Source organism: Leptonychotes weddellii, chromosome 12 (assembly GCF_054177405.1).
Source record: "Leptonychotes weddellii isolate Sample4059 chromosome 12, ASM5417740v2, whole genome shotgun sequence".
Lineage (NCBI taxonomy): Eukaryota > Metazoa > Chordata > Mammalia > Carnivora > Phocidae > Leptonychotes > Leptonychotes weddellii.
Genome location: NC_138380.1, coordinates 51,448,938 through 51,470,300, shown reverse-complemented (window position 1 = coordinate 51,470,300; position 21,363 = coordinate 51,448,938). Strand labels below are relative to the sequence as shown.

The 21,363-nt window shown below is 37.8% G+C and overlaps 1 protein-coding gene across 4 annotated transcripts in view; it reads left to right on the top strand.

Moving 5' to 3' along the window:
- Positions 1–21,363, top strand: part of HDAC9 (histone deacetylase 9) — a 901,117-nt gene that overhangs the window by 54,655 nt on the left and 825,099 nt on the right. For all 4 annotated transcript variants that reach the window (XM_081800450.1, XM_081800453.1, XM_081800451.1 and 1 more), the window contains exon 2: positions 11,902–12,021. In XM_081800450.1, coding sequence (XP_081656576.1) covers positions 11,997–12,021 — 25 coding nt within the window. In that variant the 5' untranslated portion in view covers positions 11,902–11,996. The remainder of the gene's footprint in view (positions 1–11,901; positions 12,022–21,363) is intronic.

The window sequence follows — 21,363 nt, the reverse complement described above, 5'->3', positions numbered from 1 at the left end:
TCTTCTCTCATGGTTCGTCCACCCCTCCGATTTCCCCCGCTTCATTCCTCCCCTCCCGCTACCTTCTTCTTCTTCTTTTTTTTTCTTAACATATCTTGCATTATTTGTCTCAGAGGTACAGATCTGAGACTCAACAGTCCTGCACAATTCACAGCGCTTACCAGAGCACGTACCCTCCCCAGTGTCTATCACCCAGTCATCCCATCCCTCCCTCCCCACCCCCCACTCCAACAACACTCAGTTTGTTTCCTGCGATTAAGAATTCCTCATAATGGATGCTGATTTATATCTAAGAAAATAAAACAAGATTTACATAGTAGAAATTTTCATGAGATGGTAGTAAATTATTTTATTTGTAACTATTTCATTTGTCAGAAGCAAGGAGTTGTTGATTCCTGTGACTATAATGCTTATTCATCCTTCAGTGATGAATGCATGATTACAAAAATAAGTAGGGGTGCCTGGGTGACTCAGTTGTTGGGCGTCTGCCTTCGGCTCAGGCCCTGATCCCAGCGTCCTGGGATCAAGTCCCGCATCGGGCTCCCTGCTCCGCCTAAGCCTGCTTTTCCCTCTCCCACTCCCCTTGCTTGTGTTCCCTCTCTCGCTGTCTCTCTGTCAAAATAAATAAATAAGATCTTTAAAAAAAATAAAAACTAGACATCAGTTTTGTTGAGAATCACCTATTTCCCTCAGAGTGCATATTTTCTTTTGGAAAGCTTCTATCACAAACATGCCTTTACTGTGGACCAGGTTCCAAAAAAATTTCCTTTAACTAAGTCTTTCAACTTTTCTGTCTGGGTACCATCCACTGCCCCTCCTCCAACTCACTGAACGCGTTTATTTTCTCAGTATCACTCAATTCTCAGACTCTTCAAGCTCAGGGATAAAATTAAGTGCATTCCTGATGCCCAAAATAAGCATCTCAAGAATTTTTCACTATTTTTTTCTTAAAGGAGTGTTGCAGAGGAACTTAAGAGTGAGTGACAGTTGACAGAAGATGTGGTTGCCCGGCAACTGGCAATTTAAATAACTAAGAGCTGATAGGATTTACCAACCTGATAAACAGCAAGGACTTTAATACAATCTTAAGGACTGCTACAGATGTTGCATTGAGCTATTTATATGTGTTGATCTGTCTCAGTCTATTTTAATATGTGTGTATATATATACGTATATGTATGAATATTTTTTCCTGCAGAACTGGAATATGAAAGCAAAGGCTGTATCTCTTCCCCTATGTGACATTAATAGAAGCTGCCTGCAGTAAAATGAGTTGGTTTAGCCCCTTTGTTTTTATGCAGATACTCAGTTTCAAAGGAGGCTTTCTCACTCAGAGGAGATAAATGTCCTGTGGATTGAGTGCTGAGTTTGTTTTGAGTTCTGAGATTGTATTTATATACTCAGTAATTGTTACCTTATTTTTTGCAAGTTTTATAATTTGAAACTTCTCTCCATTTTTTGAAATGGAGGAGGAATTGTTCTTTATTCTTTATAGGAATAATGCGGTTTAATAAGATTGGCTCAGAGTGAGTTGGCTTAATTGATTAGTGTGTTTTGCTAATGGGATCAAGTCTCTTGATCCTGTCATGAGCCAGTTAGTTTCCTGGAGCAGGTTGAATATTCATCTTGCTAAAGGCAGCCTTCCTGACCCCCAGTGGATGTCTTTCACACAGTTCTTCCTAGAGATGATAGGAAAGCTGCAACCCATCAGCAATAATAGTATAACAATCCAGAGTACCCTCTCCTGGCAGGAGTCAGCTCTATCATTTTGTATATAAAGAACATGATGTACTTGAGAAGCAGTCTGTATAAAATTCTGTCATCTTTTGGGGAATGGAATGTGCTACATAAAACAAACTACCAACATCCTGTTACTAGCAGAGAACTTGAGATAACTTTGAGGGTTATTTTAACACTGAAAATAATTCATGGTATGGGAATACAAAAATAGGTCATTTTCATCATGAAATAGTTGAAGGACACAGCAAGGTGATTTTAAAATTGTTTCTTGAAGCTATTTACAATTCATTGAGGTTAGGACTTCGGAAACTTCCTGGAAGGGAGGACATTTTTGCCAACTGTGCATGTTTGAATAACGCTCAGTATCCTAAAGCTGTATGCCCTGTCTTCCAAGGCACCTTCTCCCTTCTACCTCTGAGTCCAGTGGAAGCTCCCTTTGAACCCCTGTAGCGCTCATGCTCTCCTGTTCCTTTTAAGAAATGATTCCTATTAAGGCTGCAGTGTTTCCCAGTTCCAGGGGCACTTTGCACTGCAGAGGCCCTGACTGACAGGATGGTATCTCGCATTGGTTGAGCACTGTGCTAAGTATTTTAAATACATTGTTTTTTGTCCCTACAAGTAGGTCTTAAATAAGTCAGCAATTTACCGGTGAGCAAATGGAAGGACAGAGTGGTAAAATAATTTGCCTGTGAGAATATAGTAAGAAAATCAGAGGTGGAATTTACATTAAGGTCAGTCAGACTGTAAACCAGTGCACTCTTTCACTGTGTTACTCTCTCTCTCTGTTTTGTTATTTTATTTCTTAATTGTTCATATATTCAGTGGTTCTCATGTTTTAGCTCAGTTAAGAATGATTGTGGAAGCTTGTTAAAAACACTGTTTCTGGGCCTTTGTCCCAAAGATTCTAATCTAGGAGGTTCTTAGATCAGTGCCAAGTATCTGAATCTGCATTTTCAGGGGAGTCCTTGGATCACACTATGAGAGATCCTAGGTGTGAAATCTGTGAGGCAGGGACTATCTGAGCTACCCCCTGGGCTCTGTACTGAACATTCCTAGTGAGCACCCAGTAAGTACACGTTACATTCAAGCATAGCTAAAACTGTTGTTCCTGTGCTCCATAGCATGAACCTGGGTTGATCTTTTTTTTTTTTTTTAAGATTTTATTTATTTATTTGATGGTGGGAGAGAGAGCGAGAGAGAGAGCACAAGCAGGGGGAGCAGCAGATGGAGAGAGAGAAGTAGGCTCCCCACTGAGCATGGAGCCCCATGTTGTGTTCGATCCCAGACCTCGGGATCATGACCTGAGCTGAAGGCAGGCGCTTAACCAACTGAGCCGCCCAGGTGCCCTGAACCTGGGTTCATCTTAACCTGAATATAAATGCGAGGTTTGTGTCAGTTAGAAAAGTCAGTAATCATTGGGAGGGTAAAGTTCAAAGAACAAGATATTTGATAACGATGATTTATTTATTATATATCAGTGTATTCTGGAAATTGAGGGGTATCCTAAGATAACAGTGTGTGTTCAAAGGAAGCCTCTGTAGAGAAAGAACAAGTATAGGTAAGAAAAGAACCAGAGAGGGATGGAATTGAGATAAATCTTAGGTATCAACTATAGTTCTTTGGGAGGAGATGAGAAGGCAAAGATGGAAGGTGCGAGGTTGGTTCAACTCATTAGTTAAGGGAGTGGGGGTTCTTCAGAAAGGGATCAATGAAGTAAATGACCTGTTCAGTTGGAAGAGATTCTGGAGAAGGCTAGTAGAAAAGAGGGCCAAAGTTAGAGAAGTGAGAAGTAAAAGGAGTCAGTGACAACGTGGGTATTGCTTGGGGAGGTAACCCGTGCACCTGCCATCTCGTGGCTCACGGCTCATCCTGTTTCCCTTCTTCATTGTGTGGGCATTCTGCTGTTGTCATTTCTTCCCCTCAGGTGCATGTCTGTCCGTGTCTGGAGATATGTCTTGGCTGGCTAAAAATCGAACTGACTACCAGCAGTAGATAGAGCAGCGAGTAAAATTATTAGTGAAATCCTCCTCAAGATAGGAGGAGAGGCCTTTGAGTCCACTGAAATTCCAAGGTGATCTGTTAAAACAATAGAAAAGTTCTTTTTAGAAGGATTTAGACAGTGCTTGGGGACTATACTTCCTGTTTCTTTTCAGATTTCTACAAAATGATAATTGTTCCTAACTTACTGTTTTTGATAACCTTACGCTTTCCTTTCCATCAACACCCAAGAAGTGATTTAAAAAATATCTTTGTAACATCAGTCAGTGAAAGATCAGGGTAAACAGAGTATATTCACAAACAAAGGATGGCACACTGTATTTCCATAGAACGCACATTTGCCTTCTAAAAAAGAAGCAAAGAAAGGAGAAGAAGAGCTTTAGTAATTAGATCCCTGTTGTAACCCTGGTGGAGTGAGAAAGATTAATAGCTGTGCCGCAGAACTGTTCCAGGGTGAGAGGCTCCGTGTATCACAGATACCTCCTGGGAGGGAACTTGGCCTGAAGTAAAACACAATTCCTATACTAATAATGATAATAATAGTCAACATTTTTGTGCACTTTCTCCTTACCGATTACTTTACGCTTATTTTTTCCAAGACTCACAACGACCTGGTGAGTTAAATAATTCATGTTTAAGCATCTGAGGCTCAGAGAGGTTAATTGACTTCCATACCACCCAGCTAGTGAGACGTTTTACATGGGCAATTTGCTGCATGAAGGGATTATCAGATCTTCAAGACGTAGGTTGCAGCATTAAAGAAATCACAGACATGTAAAAAAATGTATTCAATATTGAAGTTTGGAAAAGAGAACTATGCCAATCTAAATTGCAGCGATGGATAAAGGTCTTTTGTGTTTGGCTAGCTGATCATAACCCATGCCTCCACACTAGCAAGGGAGTAGACGGGGAGCCAGGTTCTTTTAAGCATGCTTGATCGGGCAGTTTTCTGCAGGGAAGGTTATAGTGTAAGAATTACAAAGCCCTCCTGCGGCCTGGGTATCAGAGGTTGTCTGTTACAAGTTCCTTTACTTCGACTATTACTTCCTTTTCACAATTCTATTTTGGACTTCTGTCTCTTGTGTATTTACAGGTAGACAAAGCTCTTTTTCTAACAACCCTTTTGCCATGACTGAAAAGGAGCCTTGTATGTCCTGCAGTTTCTGGGTATTGTGATTCTAGTTTTAAACTCAAACTGATGATAATGGTGGCTGAGACTCCCTATTCCCTGTTGTCCAAGGAGGGAAGTTGCAGGTAGGGGCTTTCAAAGATGATCCAATAAAAATCAGTGCAGTAAGAGTTTTTGATAAAATGGTTTTCATTATATAGAAGCCGTTTAGGACATGACTTGGGTACTGGAGTCCCTGGGGCTAAGCCCAATGTTTTAAAAAACAAGACTTACTAAGAAAAGGTCTGTTTTATTAGTGCAGGTACTGTAGTTGGCAGGACTTCTTACAAAATGAAATAACCAGCAGACCACTCCTAATTGTGTTACGTATTTTTAGACTACTGAATTCCATCTTAGATATGCAAAATATATGCATAACTAACCTCCCAAGCTGCGTTTCCTGCTCTATATTACACCTACATTGTAGCCTGTGCTTAAAAGGCTCTCCTAAAAGTCTTAGAATGGAGCTTATTATTTGCTCTAAAAATGTAAGCATGGAGAGTGCGTGTGAGTTGTGTGGCCCTTTGGGTGACACGTTCTGTTTTTAGCTGTGCTCAAAGGTGAAGTCCGCAAACATCTGGCAAGCAGGTGGGGAGTAAAACCAATAGTCTTGCATAGGTAACTGCCCAGAGACCAGAATGAGCCAAAAGGAGTTGATGTGCCAGTCTTTACCAGTGTGTTCGGTGATTTGGAGTCACCAGGTGTCTGCTGTGGTATCAGGTGAGGTTAAATCACTGTATCATTGGTGTGGCTCTCGTTATGTCCATCAGTTTCCCAGTCCCCAGGGTCTCCAGGGTCTCCAGGGTCCTGTTGCTTAAGACAGCTTTAAATATTGTCAGGAGCATTATTTGCACAGTCCTGCTTCTGTTACTAAAATTGAAGGGGAACAAGGATCCTTAAATCTCTGTATCCCATTCTCTCGAGTCTTGATGAATAGTGGTTTGATTATTTTGATATAATTGTGGAGATTTTATAGAGCTTGTCTAATAAAGAAATGGATTTCCTTGAGAGGAGAAAAAGCTGAGGCTGATAAGGTGAGAAGCTGAACCCTTCCAGTGATCTGAGAAATCACTTCAGTCCAAAAGCCTAGAAAATGGTGGTATCATGGATAACATCATTCACAGGCAAATTTGTATTTTGGTGTATTGGTGCCTTCCCCTGATCCATGAAGGCATCCACCCCATTGGGTCTGCTCTTCCTAGGTGGTGGCCCAAACTGTAGAGTACTGTTTTTTTTGGCCCAAATCCAAGGACTTTGTTCTAGTCCTTCAGAGCTCTATACTAAAACATTGGATAAATGATTCTGCCCTAAAGTCAGGCAACTTATAGATTCATTAGTTTAGCCTTTCCCCTTTGTTGAGTCATTTATCAAGAATTTATTGTGTATCTATATGTTCCAGGTGCTGTGCTAGGTGTGGGGATTACTGAGATGAATACAGTACAATGCCTGAACTGAGGAACGTAGTCTTACGGTGGGTAGAGAAGTACCTGGCTAACAGAAGAGGGGTTGTTATTATCTACACAAGGGGTGTTATTAGAGGTGTACGGTACAAGACACAGTGGGAAGGAATATAGTTGAGGAAGCTGGCCTTTTACTTGGAGTGGTTGGTTAAGAATTCTCATGAAGGTGGTCTTAAGAGAATTTGATCTGGGAAGTAGCAAAGAGGTGATAGTATCCTTTGCAGAAAGAGGTACTAAAGCATGGAAATGTGAATATGAATGGTACTATCCCGAATAATCGGGACCCACAGGCGGCTGATGTGCTTCCGTACAGCCGTTCAGGTAGTGTTCATTTTGGTTATTTGGGGCCTGTGCGTCAGCAGTTGTTAATAATGTTGAACATAATGACAGATTGCGTGGAAACACAGGACTTAAGTGTGAGGAGAAGAAGGAAGGAGAGAAAGTGGGGTGGGAAGAAATGAATTATGAAGGAACATGAACACCAACTGAAGAGTATGCAGGTCACCAAGTGTTATTTACTCACCCATTCATTCATTCATTCAGATGGTCCCTAGAGGCAGGGATGCCAGAGAGAAGGCTTGATGAAGAATCTAATTAATTTGAATAATTACTTGAGGGGCGCCTGGGTGGCTCACTTGGTTAAGCATCTCAATCTTGGTTTTGGCTCAGGTCATGATCTCAGGGTCATGGGATCGAGCCCTGCATTGGGCTCCATGTTCAGTGTGGAGTCTGCTTGAGATGATTTCCCTCTCCCTTTCCCTCTGCCCCTCCCCCCACTCGCTCTCACTCTCTCTGTCTCTTTTAAAGAAATAAATAAACAAATAAAAGCAAGCTTCAAAAAGATAAATAATTACTTAAGCCAAGGCAGCATTCATTGAAATGGAAAGAAGGGCTCAGATATGAAAGATATTTTTAAGATATTAGTGTACTGGCTCTGGTGATTATCTGTAGGAAATGTAAGAATCAGAGAAGTGAAATATAATCTGAGGTTTCCAAAATGGGTGATGGGATGTCTTGTATGTACTCAATAAGAGTTTGTTGAATTGAATAGAGTATTAAGAGTAATTTTCTAGTGTTTTCCTTTAAAGATGAAATTACGGCAGAATTTCACATTCTGAGGCATGAGAGCGAGACTGTGGGTCTGATGACACTCAATGCACTGGCACAGGAGGCTTATTTCACCCCTAAACTCTCTTACAGTAGATGTTATGAGCTGAGTCAGCTCACGGAGCCAACTCGTTAGAGGAATTGGGGCTCTACTGGCTCCATCTAAGAAGAGAAAGGACCTGGGGTCGAGTGTGAATAGCTTTGTAGACTGAGCTGTACGACTTGCCCTAGGTCTCAGAAAGATATTTTAGAGACACACAGTTTTTGTTAGTTGTAAAATTACAAAAGCATTGTTTTCTTAGGGACACGTTGTCCAAAATAATACCAATTGTCCATAAGGAAAAAAGAACTATAGTAAGAAGCTCAGACTGTAGTTAAAAAACCAAAAAAGATTGTGGTAGGACTATGAAGTCTAAGTCTATGGAAATGAAAGCTTACACCGTGAGAATTCATGTAGACGTTCATTCCAAATTTTCTATTTATTTTATTGTTTTTTGTGAATGAGTTCAGTCTATTCAATGGCTAGATAGGTTCTTTAGTAAAGGAGACTTGTTACTTAATGAGTCATTACTAAAATTGTGATGAGTAGGTAGACACAGTCTTGATATTTAAGCAGCTCTGCTAGAGTGGTCTGTAATGCATTGTGATGCTACAGAGAACACTGGGCTCAAAGTCAGAAGACCAGCCCTTCCATTTTACCACCTATGTGTCTATGACCAAATCCCTGAAACTCTCTAAGCCTCTGATTCCTCATCTGTAAAATGGGAATAATAATGGCTTATCAGTATACTCCAAAGAACTCTTGTGAAGATCAGAGGAGATCATCCTTGAGCAAATTCTTTATGTCTGTAAAGTTCTGCTGACTTGCCGTGTGACTACTATGGAGCAGGCAATGGAGGTGGAATGGCTGAAGGACCTCTGGAAACACCCCCACAATGCTATTAATGAGAGCACTGTGGCCTGGGGCACTGTAATGTGTCAGTGCCCTCTCTTTCCCTGGCTGCACGGGCAAGCTGGGTCGTTGCAAGGTGTCAGCGCCTTGGACTCTTGCACTGTGCTATATCCCAAGATATTATAGCAGTAACTGACTCGGAGGCAGCTGACCAACTTCTTGTCAGAACTGATCTTTTGAAGCAAAGACTCCTAGTCCCTTATTGCGGATTTACGTAGCTCAAAGAATAGATTCAGGAACCAAAGTAACCATTCTTGGATCTCAATAGGTGAAAGATTCATAGCAGCAATTTTGCTCTTGGTTGTGTTTATCTCCTTAAATGTTCATGTATATATATATATATATATATTTTTTTTTAAAGATTTTATTTATTTATTTGAGACAGAATGAGAGAGAGAGAGAGCACATGAGAGGGGGAAGGGTCAGAGGGAGAAGCAGGCTCCCTGCCGAGCAGGGAGCCCGATGCGGGACTCGATCCTGTGAGTCCAGGATCATGACCTGAGCCGAAGGCAGTCGCTTAACCAACTGAGCCACCCAGGCGCCCTGTTCATGTATATATTTTTATAGCATGGACAAATTAATGTGCAAATTAATTGAAACTATTAATTGAAAGCAAATATCTGCTTGGATAGTTTGTACTCACAATCAGCATTACTTGCTTTTTTTTTTCTTTTTTTCATTTATCTACCCACTTGAAAGCCAGTTTCCTATTATTTCTACATCAGGCTTATTGTAAGAATGACTAATGTACTAGGGGAAAATTTCCCCATTCTAAGAAAATAGTCTGTTTCTCTGCAGCTCATTTGGATAAAGAAATGTGGGAAGATTTAAGAATAAATTGCCCATTCTCATTGACAGATGTTCTCCCACTGACCCCTCTTTCTTTTCTAAGTAGCTAAAAACTGTCTTGATTTGTGTAAAATTCTGTATCAGTTTTGTCCCTAAAAGGTGTGAACAAGGCTGTTAATCTGTTGGTTTTGTTGGCCACAAGGGAAGAAAAGTTTATGTAGCTGATGATGCGCATGTGTGTGCATACACACATATATACACATGGTGCATTTATGTGTAAAGGATCGATCGATACTCCTGAAACAGTTTAGGAGAATTTTTAAAATGACCATAGTTCAGTTATGCAGCTGTAGTCGTCATGATAATTTTGGTTTAATGTGGCTCATGGGGAATGGAGATGCAGTAAGTGGAAACTAGTATGAATCAACATAGAAATGCATATTAATTTTCTTTTTACAGTGTTCAGATAACAAGGCTTTCATAATATTAGAAGAGTATGTCATGATTAGGCAGTTATTAAAATGGCAGAATGGCAGAGAGAGTAGTGTACATTTTAAATATTTACTGATATTTTGGAAGCCAAATTCATATTTGCATCAGAGATTCATTTTGCAAGTCAGGTCAAGAGCTGTGAAGGCAAAACCCAACAATTATGTAACTAGCCACTAATCAGCATGTCATGGACATTATGTATGTTTGGGGAAATGGCAGGTGTGTGGAAATAGAAACATCTTTTTAATTTTGGATTTGTGGACGAGTAGTAGAACTTTGGTTTAGTGTTATCACAATTGAACTTTTGGAGATTATTGGTTAAATTTAGTTGTATTTGTATGTAAACAAGTATTAATTGAACAAAGTGACATTATAGATTAATTTTTTTTTTAAACACAGAGTAACTCAGCCCCTGATGGAAGACATCTTTCAGTACTACTTCACTTACATACTCTTAAGGTTTCCTGTCTCTTGCTTTTTGTTATTCTTAATTTAAAATTAAACTGTGCATTGAGAATCAAGAATGTATCAAGAGCATTTATGAAATATGTCAGACTGCAATGTAAAAAAGTAAAAATGTCAAAATCTTCAAAGTCCACATTCATTAATTTTAAAGTCTATAAATTCAAGTCTCACTCAGTTTCAGTTTTGATTTTGCTTTATTACCTTTTAATTATGAAGCAGACAGTATCTCGTTTTTCTTACCCATAAAGGGAGGGGAGAGTTACAAGTATCTATTAGCATGGTTGACGTGAAAATGATATTAAATATGGCGATATGTCTACAAGTACTCTGTGACTCTAAAGAACTATACACGAGTGTTATTACTTTAAAATATGACATTGACACCTTTTCATTTTGAAGCCAATGTCAATGTCAGTATGCTTCTGCTGATACAGAAATCAAAAGAGTTTTCCGCTTTTCATTTTTCATCTTTTTTTGGTAGAAATATTGCTTTCTCATCAACATGGAAATTAAGATTCTTAAAATAATGCTGATCAGTATAATTAGGTACAAGTAAGTGTAAAATAAACACATCACTATCACTTTTGAAGAAGATTTATAAAAGTATACATTTTCTTGTTACTAAATTTTAATCCTTTTCCAGGACCAAAGATAAGATGAGAAATAGCCTGCTGAACCGATGACTCTCACTTAACTGTTTTAGTTACTAGCCTATTTCTGTGTAGAGACCATTTGAAGTATGATAGGTGCTCTTGGTGGTGTTACATAGTTTTTCAAAGGAAATGTGTATTTATATTCTGCTTTATACATTTGGGCAAAAATAGTAATAACACTTTCAAAATACTGATGGGAAAATGAGTCCCAATAAATATGTTGGATTCTCAAGATAAAGAGAAGTATAATTCTCAGCGTTACAGCATTCTGTCTTTAAAAATAGTGCAATTGGGATATACTATTTTAGTAAGAAACTCATTAAGTGCAACTTTAAAAGCTTCTTCTTCCTCTTTCTTTTTTTAAACTTTGACATTCCAGTAAACTGTGAGGAAAATGTCCTTCCATTTGTTTTTCCTTTGCTGAAGTGTCTAGAAGTGAGAGTACATTCAAATTAAAAGCAGAAAGTCCCTTAAATTCCTTTCAAGAAGTCCATCCTGTAAGTGCCACTCCTAGAAAGACTTGGCTGTTACTACTTTTGGCTGGAACAAGACTGCAAAAGATTTCAAGAAGAAATGGAAATTGTAATAGGGGGTTTCTCTCACTCCCATAGTTCATGGCCTACTTGTTCCTTATTTTAGTCCATTACACTTTTTTCACTAAGAACTCCTGTCCCTAGAAGGAAATCTTTGACAGTGATATTTAAGAGTACTATGTAATGAGACACTTCTATCCAAATTCCAAAAAATATTTTTAATTGGTATAATAATGATAACAGCAGACGAATTAGAGTGAATGGTATACAGGAAACTAATTATAATTTTGGGAAGTGCTTTCTTCCTCACAGATTCCTTCCACACCTATCATATTACTTGGTGTTCACGATATTTCTGTGCTTTAAGCGTGACTGGTCAATTTGCTCTTTTATGGATGAAGACTTAAGACACCAAGTAGTTGGTATGACTGCTTCAAAGACCCACGGTCGCCCTGTGGCTGAGCTGAGATGCAAAGCCAGTTCTGTCTCTGTGTGGCTCGACATAACCTGTATCATACACATGTAATTTTTCTGTACATTCTAGATTTCTCATCTACCAGCCCCTCCTGGACCAACATTGACAGCTGAAGGAAGGTTGTGGGTCTGCATCCTGTCCTCACCGTCCTTCTCCAGAGTCCCATGATGAGCTCGCCAGTGCAGCCTGGTCAGTCTGGTTCCTTCTTAAACTATTAACAGACTTTATATGAAAGATGTTGCTTTGTGTTGCTTCAAAGCAAGCAACTTAAGTCATGAAAGGACTTTTTTTTTTTTTTCTGACAAAGATTGGTTAATATAATGAGTTCTGAATTTTGTATTCCATAGCTAATCCTCTATTACATAACCCAGTTTGCTTTCCAGGCACTAATTTCATTTGCATTGTTATCTGAGCACTAGGCTTTAATCCTTCTGCTCCTAATACGGCATTTGGATTGGATTTTGTGATGTTATTAATATTTATTAAATATGATGTAGGCATCTAATTCACACCCATAGTCTTTCTGAACTAGTATGTGTCTGTATGCTTTTAAATTGTGCTGTGGGCACACAATTTACACTTTCTCCATCTCTTTGACACACAGGAAGGATACTTCTCCTCCCCGGCCTTCTTTGCAGCCACTCCTGTTTCCTATATACGTATTTAATTACAATCTCAGCACCTGCTTCCTCTGAGTCTAGTGTAATACGTGGCTCATATAGTGTTGTGATTAGCAGAGCCAACACCCATTCCTGCAGGAACAGGGTGTCACTTTTGGAACAAACATAATTCAAGTCTCAGAGTGATGGAGTAGGGTCGGATATCCCATGTTAATCATGGACAAATTGTAAAAGAATTTTCTGCTTGGATCATTATAGGATAATTTATTTCTATTTCTATATATTCTTAAAAAAAAAAAACAACCCTTTTGTCATATTGATATCCTTGAGTTATCCAACTCCTGAGGTTGAAACTAGTATAATATTATATTCAGGATTTACAAAAGGAAATCTTTGGCCAAGATTTTCGCTCTGTGGAGTGCCACGCCCAGATCCCCTGCTCTGATATTCCACTGTCTCATCAACCTTTCCCCGCATCCTCAACAGGCTGCCTGCCAGCATGTATGTTGAATGTGGAACTGGAAATTATTGTAGGGTAGAATTATGACTTGTTGATTGTAAGTGACATAGTAAAAGATATACCAGTTCTTCGTTAAAGTCATTATTTATAATTGGCATTGTCATCTGAATACACAGATGAAGAGTTACCTAGGTCTCTTGTCTCTGAGCCCCTGTAGCCCAGTGGTTCTCAAACTTCAGCATGCATTAACATCCCTGAGAGGGCTTGTTAATAATTAGATGCATCCCCATAGTTTTTGATGCAGTAGGTCTGGGGTGGGGCCCTAGAATTTCAAGTTTTACAGGTTGTCCCAGGTGATGTTACTTTGCCTGGAGACTACATTTTGGGAACCACTGGTGTAGCCTGCTATACTTGTCTCTTTGCCCTGCTCCTCCCAGCCCCACCCTCACCCCACAGACAGCCCTGTGGGAGAGCTCCATTTCTTATCACAATTGTAGTATACTATTATTATCCTTTCTATTATGATGAGCTTAAAATCATGTTTGCATTTTTATTTGTATATATTGCATTTTAAATATAAATTTATTTTAAATTTAATGTTTTCAAAATGGCATAATTTTAAAAAGGCATTTAATTTAGAACTACTGTAGTCAAATATTTTTTTTTCCCTTTTCTTGTGATGGAATGTGTTGGTATCATTAAAAACCATACTAAAATCAGTAGGAACAAGTTGACTAAGTACAGAAGTGGCAGAAAACTTCCTCCATTTCTGGAAATTATGGTCTAGAATTTATATAGGGGTTTGTTTTTAATTCTCCAGACCAGAAAATAGACTTTTTACGTATTTAAAAAAAAGTGTCACATCCCTTTATTCTCCACCCACCTCTATCATATCCTCCCGTATTGGTGGTTTACCTCCCACGCTGACTTCACAGAACAGTGACAGGGCAGATTGAATGATGAGAAAGTAGAATTTATGGTGGTGACAACTGTATCCAAATGAAACATTTGAAACAGCAACTTTACCAGGATATGTAATCTTGAAATGGACATAAAAGGCAGATGCCATCATGGCTAATGAAGGCTAAAACTAGATAGGAAAAATTTGGATCCAAATTATAATTAAACTCAATTTATGAAACTCACTCACTTTTAAATAGCACAAGTGTAGCAATTTCAGTATCTATGTGGTTTTTAGCATTTTTCTAACACCTTTACACCTGGCCCCACTTGTTTTTTTTTTTTTTTAAAGATTTATTTATTTATTTATTTGACAGAGAGAGATAGTGAGAGAAGGAACACAAGCAGGGGGAGAGGGAGAGGGAAAAGCAGGCTTCCCGCTGAGCAGGGAGCCCGATGCGGGGCTCGATCCCAGGACCCTGGGATCATGACCTGAGCCGAAGGCAGACGCTTAACGACTGAGCCACCCAGGTGCCCCAAGCCCCACTTGTTTTTAATGAGAAACACATAATCCCATTAACGACACTATTTTAAGTGGTTAGATTCCCAGTTTAGGCCATCAAAGCCTATTTAAAGGTTAACTAGCTTGCAATGAATACAGGAATATTTTGACAACCTTAGTTAAAGAAGAGAATCTGTACAATAGTTAAAGAAGAAAATCTGTACAATGTAATAAGAAATATTTTAAAATGTTACATGCTTACAGAAAAGTGGACGCAATAGCAGGCAGATAAACAGGTGAGAAATATTTATACTTAACCTGAGCTCTGGGCGCCTTAGAGGATTTCTCAGTAGGTCCGTATCACATCTAATTTCATTCTAAAAGTCATGTTTTTTTTTGGAAGATTGGTGTAAGGGTGATACCACTCTTAGTTTTCTCATCTTATGTGTGGAGCAGGGTGAGATTTTTGTTGCTGTTGAGATAACTGCTTAAAAGGTAAAGTATACTGGGCAAGAAAGCTACAGAAATGGTGTGGGTATGTAAGGAGCCTATGGCCAGGAGTAACATTACCGAACTTTGTGTGGTAAAAGAGAGAAGGAAAACAGAGAGTGCATGTACCTAACTCCTCCTGAGGGAGAAGAAACAGACACGATTAAAGGAGATCTGAAGTTAAATAGAAGTCTTATTGTCTATCCAGCATAGGTTGTTGGTTGTGTAGAAAGTGGACATGAATTCTTGCTTCGAAGTGCATATAAAGGAGGAGGGAATAGTATGTTGTATAGCTCAACGTTTTATACTCCGATGATAACAATTTGTAGCATTTTTTTTTAAACTCAGAGCTTCTATATATAAATGTATTGTAATACATAAGATTGGCAAATACTTTGGACTCTTTCAAAAAACATGAAGTAAAATAATACCAAATACTTGGATTAATTCCATATACATCTGATGCTGACTCACAGCTGGTAATGTTCTGCTCTCTTGAGAGCAGTATACAGAGGTCTTAATCAATTCTGTTTGGGAAGTTTTTATGAATGAAATATGAACTGAGGGAAGTCATAGCAAATGGGCCAGGTGGGTGGGAGTCTTCTCTACTTATTACAAATGCAAACTATGATCAGAGACCTGAAATGCACTTTGCATATGTAAAAGGAAATGTTCTGGTCATAAACATGAAAACATTCTTCTGCTATTATTAGCCTGTATCTTATGGTGCCATATATATTCTACTGGTGAGAAACAACCTAATCTTTTGATTTAGAAAAAGTGTTTATCTTACATCTCTTCAAAAAAAAAAAAAAGCTATCTAAAAAGGAACTTAAATTGGCCTGAGGCAATCACCATCCATTTGTTTTGCTTTTGTTCTGCAAAGGGCTTTAAGGAGTTATTGTGCACCAGAAAAATAGACTCACTCCAGTTATTCCAGAAATTCTTTAATAGTCAGTGCTTTGGACAGAGTATTTATGTTTGTCTTGAAAATTGGTTCTGGGATAGTGTGAATTCTTGTTTTCCTCATAAAACTTCTCCATCCATGTTCAATTATAGTTGATATCAAGTACTAAATATTACCATCTTGATCATGTATTCAGTCAAACAATAAGTGCTGATTTTTGAATATAGAATTCACTGGTTTTTATTTTAATCTTGGTGCCTCAGTAATGTTCTAAGTTAGAGCACTGGGTGTTGCTTTTGGGCACTGAGGAACCTGAATGGAGGGAAGACTGTCTGGATAAGATTGGCAGCTAGCTGCTGCAGTTCGGATAGTCAATCATGCAAAGCTCATTAAGCATTTAGTGCCAGGCTGTGTGTTGCTCAGTAGGGACGCAAAGAGTACTAAATCATGGTTTCTACCCTCATGGACAGCACTCTTTGGTGGGAGAGACAGAAAAGTGAGTAGTTTTGGTCCGTTCACTGTATTAAGTATTTTAATAAACAGAGGAGCAGAAATTAATTTCTTCTGTACATCAATATGGATGACATTTCTAGTAATTTATTTTTTTTATCAGGATTGCCAAATCTCAGAAGGAAAGACTTTAGGGCTCATCTAATCTAGAATTTTCCAAACAAGTCAGATAATAAAAATCACATGGGGCTCTTGTTATACAGATTCTCCGACTCCTCCCCTAAAGAGAATTGTGCAGTCAGCTTGGGTGGAGGGTACTAGATAACAGATTGCATCATGCTCTTCACTGTGACTTGGCAAAGTGCAGAAATGTTTTTTAATCTAACAAGCACTAGAATTTCTCATTTTGAGACTCTAGACAAACAAAAAATACACCATTAAAGCCTATCTCAATGTAAGTATTTCTCCTGTGAGCTAATATATAACTCAGTGATTTTGCTTTCTGCTAAATGAAAAGCTAGTGCTATTGAAAATGAGAGGAGGTAATAATTTGTGGGGAAATTCTCTGGGCTTACATGTGTTCTCTGCTGTCTAGGACATCCTGTTTTTATGTGGAGGTGACCCAAAGACATAGATAGAGTACATGTCCCCCCCACTCAAAACTGATTACTACCTATTTTAACCCAGATCAGATTTTTAGTATGATCCCAAGAATATAGAAAACATGATTTAAGCCTGGACATTTTTAAAAATAATTGGGCTGCATCAACCTTAGAATGATTCCAGCATGACTTTTACTTTTGATGAATCTAATTTATATAATGTAATTTTGACAAAAATGTAGCCAAAGGAATTTTTGAAACCTAGAACACAGTGTGCATGATGCCTCTTGATATCGATCGGGCAGTGCTTTTGGCCTTGTGGGCGTTTAGGTGAGTTTGGATAGTAGAGCTGCTAAAGCTGTTGTAAAGTCCTGTAACGTTAGTTTTCAAAGCCCATTGCATAAAGGTAGCTAATTTCTCTTTTCTTCACCACTGTGAGAACACTTAATATTACTCCACTGATACGGAGTGAGAGGACCAGGCTTATACAAACAGAAGTTAAAGGTCTGTGGAAGATCTTATATTCTATTCCTTTTCTCATTGGCAAATGTTAGGCAAAAATTAATTGAGTTTTCCTGCCATGTCTCTGTTTTGCTAAGCAGCTGCATTCTCTTATAGAAATGTGGTAGATTTAACTAATGATCAAAAAGTTTTTTGAAATATAAATTGTTATGGAAATGCTAAGTAGTATAAACAATTTGAGGGCAAGCATTAATAAAAACTTCACTGCAAGCATTTTTAAAGAGGACTAATAAAAGTTTCACGGTTCAATTAATACAGCACAACATTGGGTTTTCTAGAAGCATATGGGGCCCAGAAGGCCTGCCCCTGTTTTTAAAATTTACGAACTCTTTAATGATTCACCACTTTTACTCCAGTGCATTACCCACTGTGGTGCCATTTAGTCCTTAAGTAGGGAACTAAAACCAGGACAAAGCTACAAACAAATATCAAAATGTCCAAGTGGGTATTTTCTCTTCAGTTTGTTCACAGTATGTTACCATAGAAAATGAATGGTAAAATGAAATAGAGTCACAGGACAAATCAGGTAGGTTATGGCTTCCCGAGATGAGTCTGATCAGTTGGCTTTTTAATGAAATACAGGTCAGATCTCATTTTTATAAGCTCTGTGTAACTAAAATATTTTCAGGTTCCCAGCTAATTATTTATTTCAAGTTGTGTTCAAGAACAATATTCTAAGATAATCACATAAATCAGTCTCTTGAAGTTTTGTAACAGAATTTGATGGGAGTACGGTATTGGTAGGAAATAAGGAACGTTAAATGTATTAAATATTATTTTGGGTTTTCTTCTACTACTTTAACTTCCTAGTTAACTGACTCTCTTTTTTGCTATTGCTATAAACTTCTCAATCTGATATTCAAGTTTGAAACATAAACCAGAGAGAGCATTTTATTTATTCTCCAATTCCTGAGGGACAATGCTTTAAAAGTGAGGTACAAATCTTTTACCAAAATGTTCAGTTTAAATTTATTTTGCACATTTATTTCTTCGCAACTTCACTTATCACAATTAATTTTGGTGGGTAATTCAGTTTATATAATGTTTACTGTGTTCATTACTGTAACACTACCAAAAAACTCCCTATAATGTAGTTCAAACAGAAAAGAAGGTTATTTCTTCCTCACATAAAGATTAAAAAGACTTTCCCAAGTGGCAGGCCGTTCTTTCTCTAGTGGTGATTCAGGCCCCAGGTTCTAACTTATGACTTATATTCTGCTTTGGATTCCAAGGTCAGTGTACATCTCTCGACTGAGCTGATGGAAGGGAAATGGAAAAAATAGGTTTATGTGGGAAGTTTCCGTAGGCACACCCACATTTCTTTGGGTTGAATTTAGTCACATGACCACACCTAACTACAGAGGAGGCTGGGAAAAGTAGTCTAGCAGTAGTCCAGGAAGAGGAGGAAACAAGTTTGATGAATAGCTGGCCAGTCACTACCACATTCGTCTTGAACATTTATACCTGGGAGTTGCAAATACAGCATTGCTTACAAGAGGTAGGAGTATTTCATAATGTACTTTCAAAGAGACAGAAACAGTGAAATTAGGGAAAATCAGCTTATCTACATTTTCTAAGAGATGCTTAAGGAAGCCTTTCTTCATGAATTATGTGAAAGAGTGAAGCAGTGTAGCTATTAGAATATTCAAGTTCTGGTTTTAGTGGAAACTTTCCAGGAAATGGGAATAATATGTATAGTGTGGAATATTATGGGTCCTTAATTAGTGTATTAAAGTCATCAGCAGCACCTGAAGGCTGTGTGCAAAAAGAAAATTCATGTCAGTTTATCTGAAATTATAGTTATGTATATGCCAAGGAAGAAGTAATTTAATATTTGCCATTCTTATATTTGCTCTTTATTGCATATTGGCATCACATTTTTAAACAGCTTTGTAGTTTGAAATATTATGAAAATCTAGGTCAAGTAGGCAGTGGTTGTTAAACACTTGTTTTACACTGATCTTTTCATGAACACAATTATAAAACAATGCTAGGCTTTAGTTTTTTGTAGATCCAGGAGAAAATATTAGTACCTCAACAAAACACATGGACAGCCTTTAGTTTATAACAGTATGTGGACCTTAACAGAATTTTCTCTTTCTGTGTATACTTTAGGATTTGCTGTTAATAATACCAAAGGGGTGTGTGTGTGTGTGTGTGTGTGTGTGTGTGTGTGTGTGTGTATACACCTGTGTGTGAGATTGTTTTGCAATGCTATAATAAGTCTCGGGGAATACAGAGGTATATAGGACTACATAAGCTCCACTAAATACAAATGCTTTACTTTCTATGGTTTTCTATATATTTAATTTTTATCTGTTTTAAGAATGTCAATGTACAGCAGTCTTCACCATTTATAATTTATTGCTTCTAATTTGTTGTAGGGTTAGAAAGTTAAAGAACCATGTTAAATAAAATCATTAGTGAGATAAGAATAAATTCTTTAAGTTCTGAAGAAATGCACAAAGTTCTCTTTTATGAGCAAAATATGTTTCTTTTTTCTTACATATTGCAATTACATTTTAATTGTCTCCCATCCCCCTTATTTTCTTGGTTCTTTCTGTCTTTGTTATATAGATCTATAAAATTCTGACTTTCCAATTGATGAGCCATTATTATGGCTTTGATTTTGTCATGCTTATCCTTGCAAATTATGATCAATACCTTTTATCCATGCATGTCTCATGTGTGGATTTGTAAGTTGCTTCAGAGTTACTTTAATAACCAAAAAGAAAGGCTTGTGACTTAATTTATTGGTGAATATTTCCTTATACTCTGATAACCGATTTACAGAGAGTAGAAGAACTCTGAGGTAGTCTGTGAAATTGTTTTAAGTCTTTTTTCATGGTAACTTTCTGGCATTTGATTATATAAAGCTCTTTCCTCTTATGATAGGTGGTTCTCCTCAGTTAGCACTGCATAATTAACCTTTTCTCCCAGACTCTTAACTTCCAAGAAGACTTTCTCTTTATATTGATATTATAGTTCCATTGGCAACTGGCCTGACTGGGGAATTTCCTTTGAAGTTGGAATTTGCCCTAATAATTTCGCCGTCTTTGGAATTCTGTGAGTGCTAAGAGAGGGCAGATAATCATAGGGGCACCTAAGCAGGAACTCATCTTTTAACTCTCACCTCAGAGCGAATTGTTCTTTAGAAAGAAATGTTGAAATGACATAGGAACAAATTACTGAGAAAAACCAGTTAGCAGGTTTGGATTCTCTGAGACTATAAGCATGTGTAACAAGAGCTGGTGACACCTGGGTCTTTTGTTACAGGAAAGGCTGTTTGATGACCTCACCTATGTTTTTCTGATTTTGAGATTCTGAGTGCTTTCTGCAGATCTAAGACTGTTGCACAAATGGACACAGCCAGAACTTTATCTTGAACCCCTCTTTTTAGAATCTCTATCTGGCAGGAAAAAATATAGAAAGTCTTTGTAGTTACTTGTTGGTATGTCACTGGAATCTCCGATGTCTGCCCAGTGTATTCATGGGCATGGGCATTTGGGGATGGTTACTATCATTCAGGGAGTACTGTCTTTTGAAAGAAATTATTAATCCTGTGATTGTGAAATCATTCTTCCTGAAAACCTGTCTCCTCTCATTTATATACTGTATTAAAATAAATATTATAATTAGGGATATTTTGAAAACTACTTTAAGAGAATAAAAGCACAAAGCTATGAAAATTGTTTTATGTTATTTTTGAATGTGTCTGTATCTTTGTGCCATTAATATGGTGCTTCATTTTTAATGGAGAATTTAATATATATTTATTTTGGCTTTATGTTTAAAGTGAAACAATAAATTAGAAAACAGATTTTAAAGGTAATAGTATTTCAGTGAAAGGAGCTAGAAATTAGTAGAAAAAGTCAGGAAGCCAATTATAGAAAGAGGAAAAATAATACATACCATATCTTGTGTTGGATAATGTGTGCTATCGAATCTCTGAATTTCAATAAAATATGTCAAAGTAGAGTTCATTTTCCCTTCTGTTGGGAGAACTGATAATCCGCCTACCCATCTGCCTTCCTACCTTTCTTAGTTTTCTTTCTTTCTTTTTCTCTTATCCTGCCTAA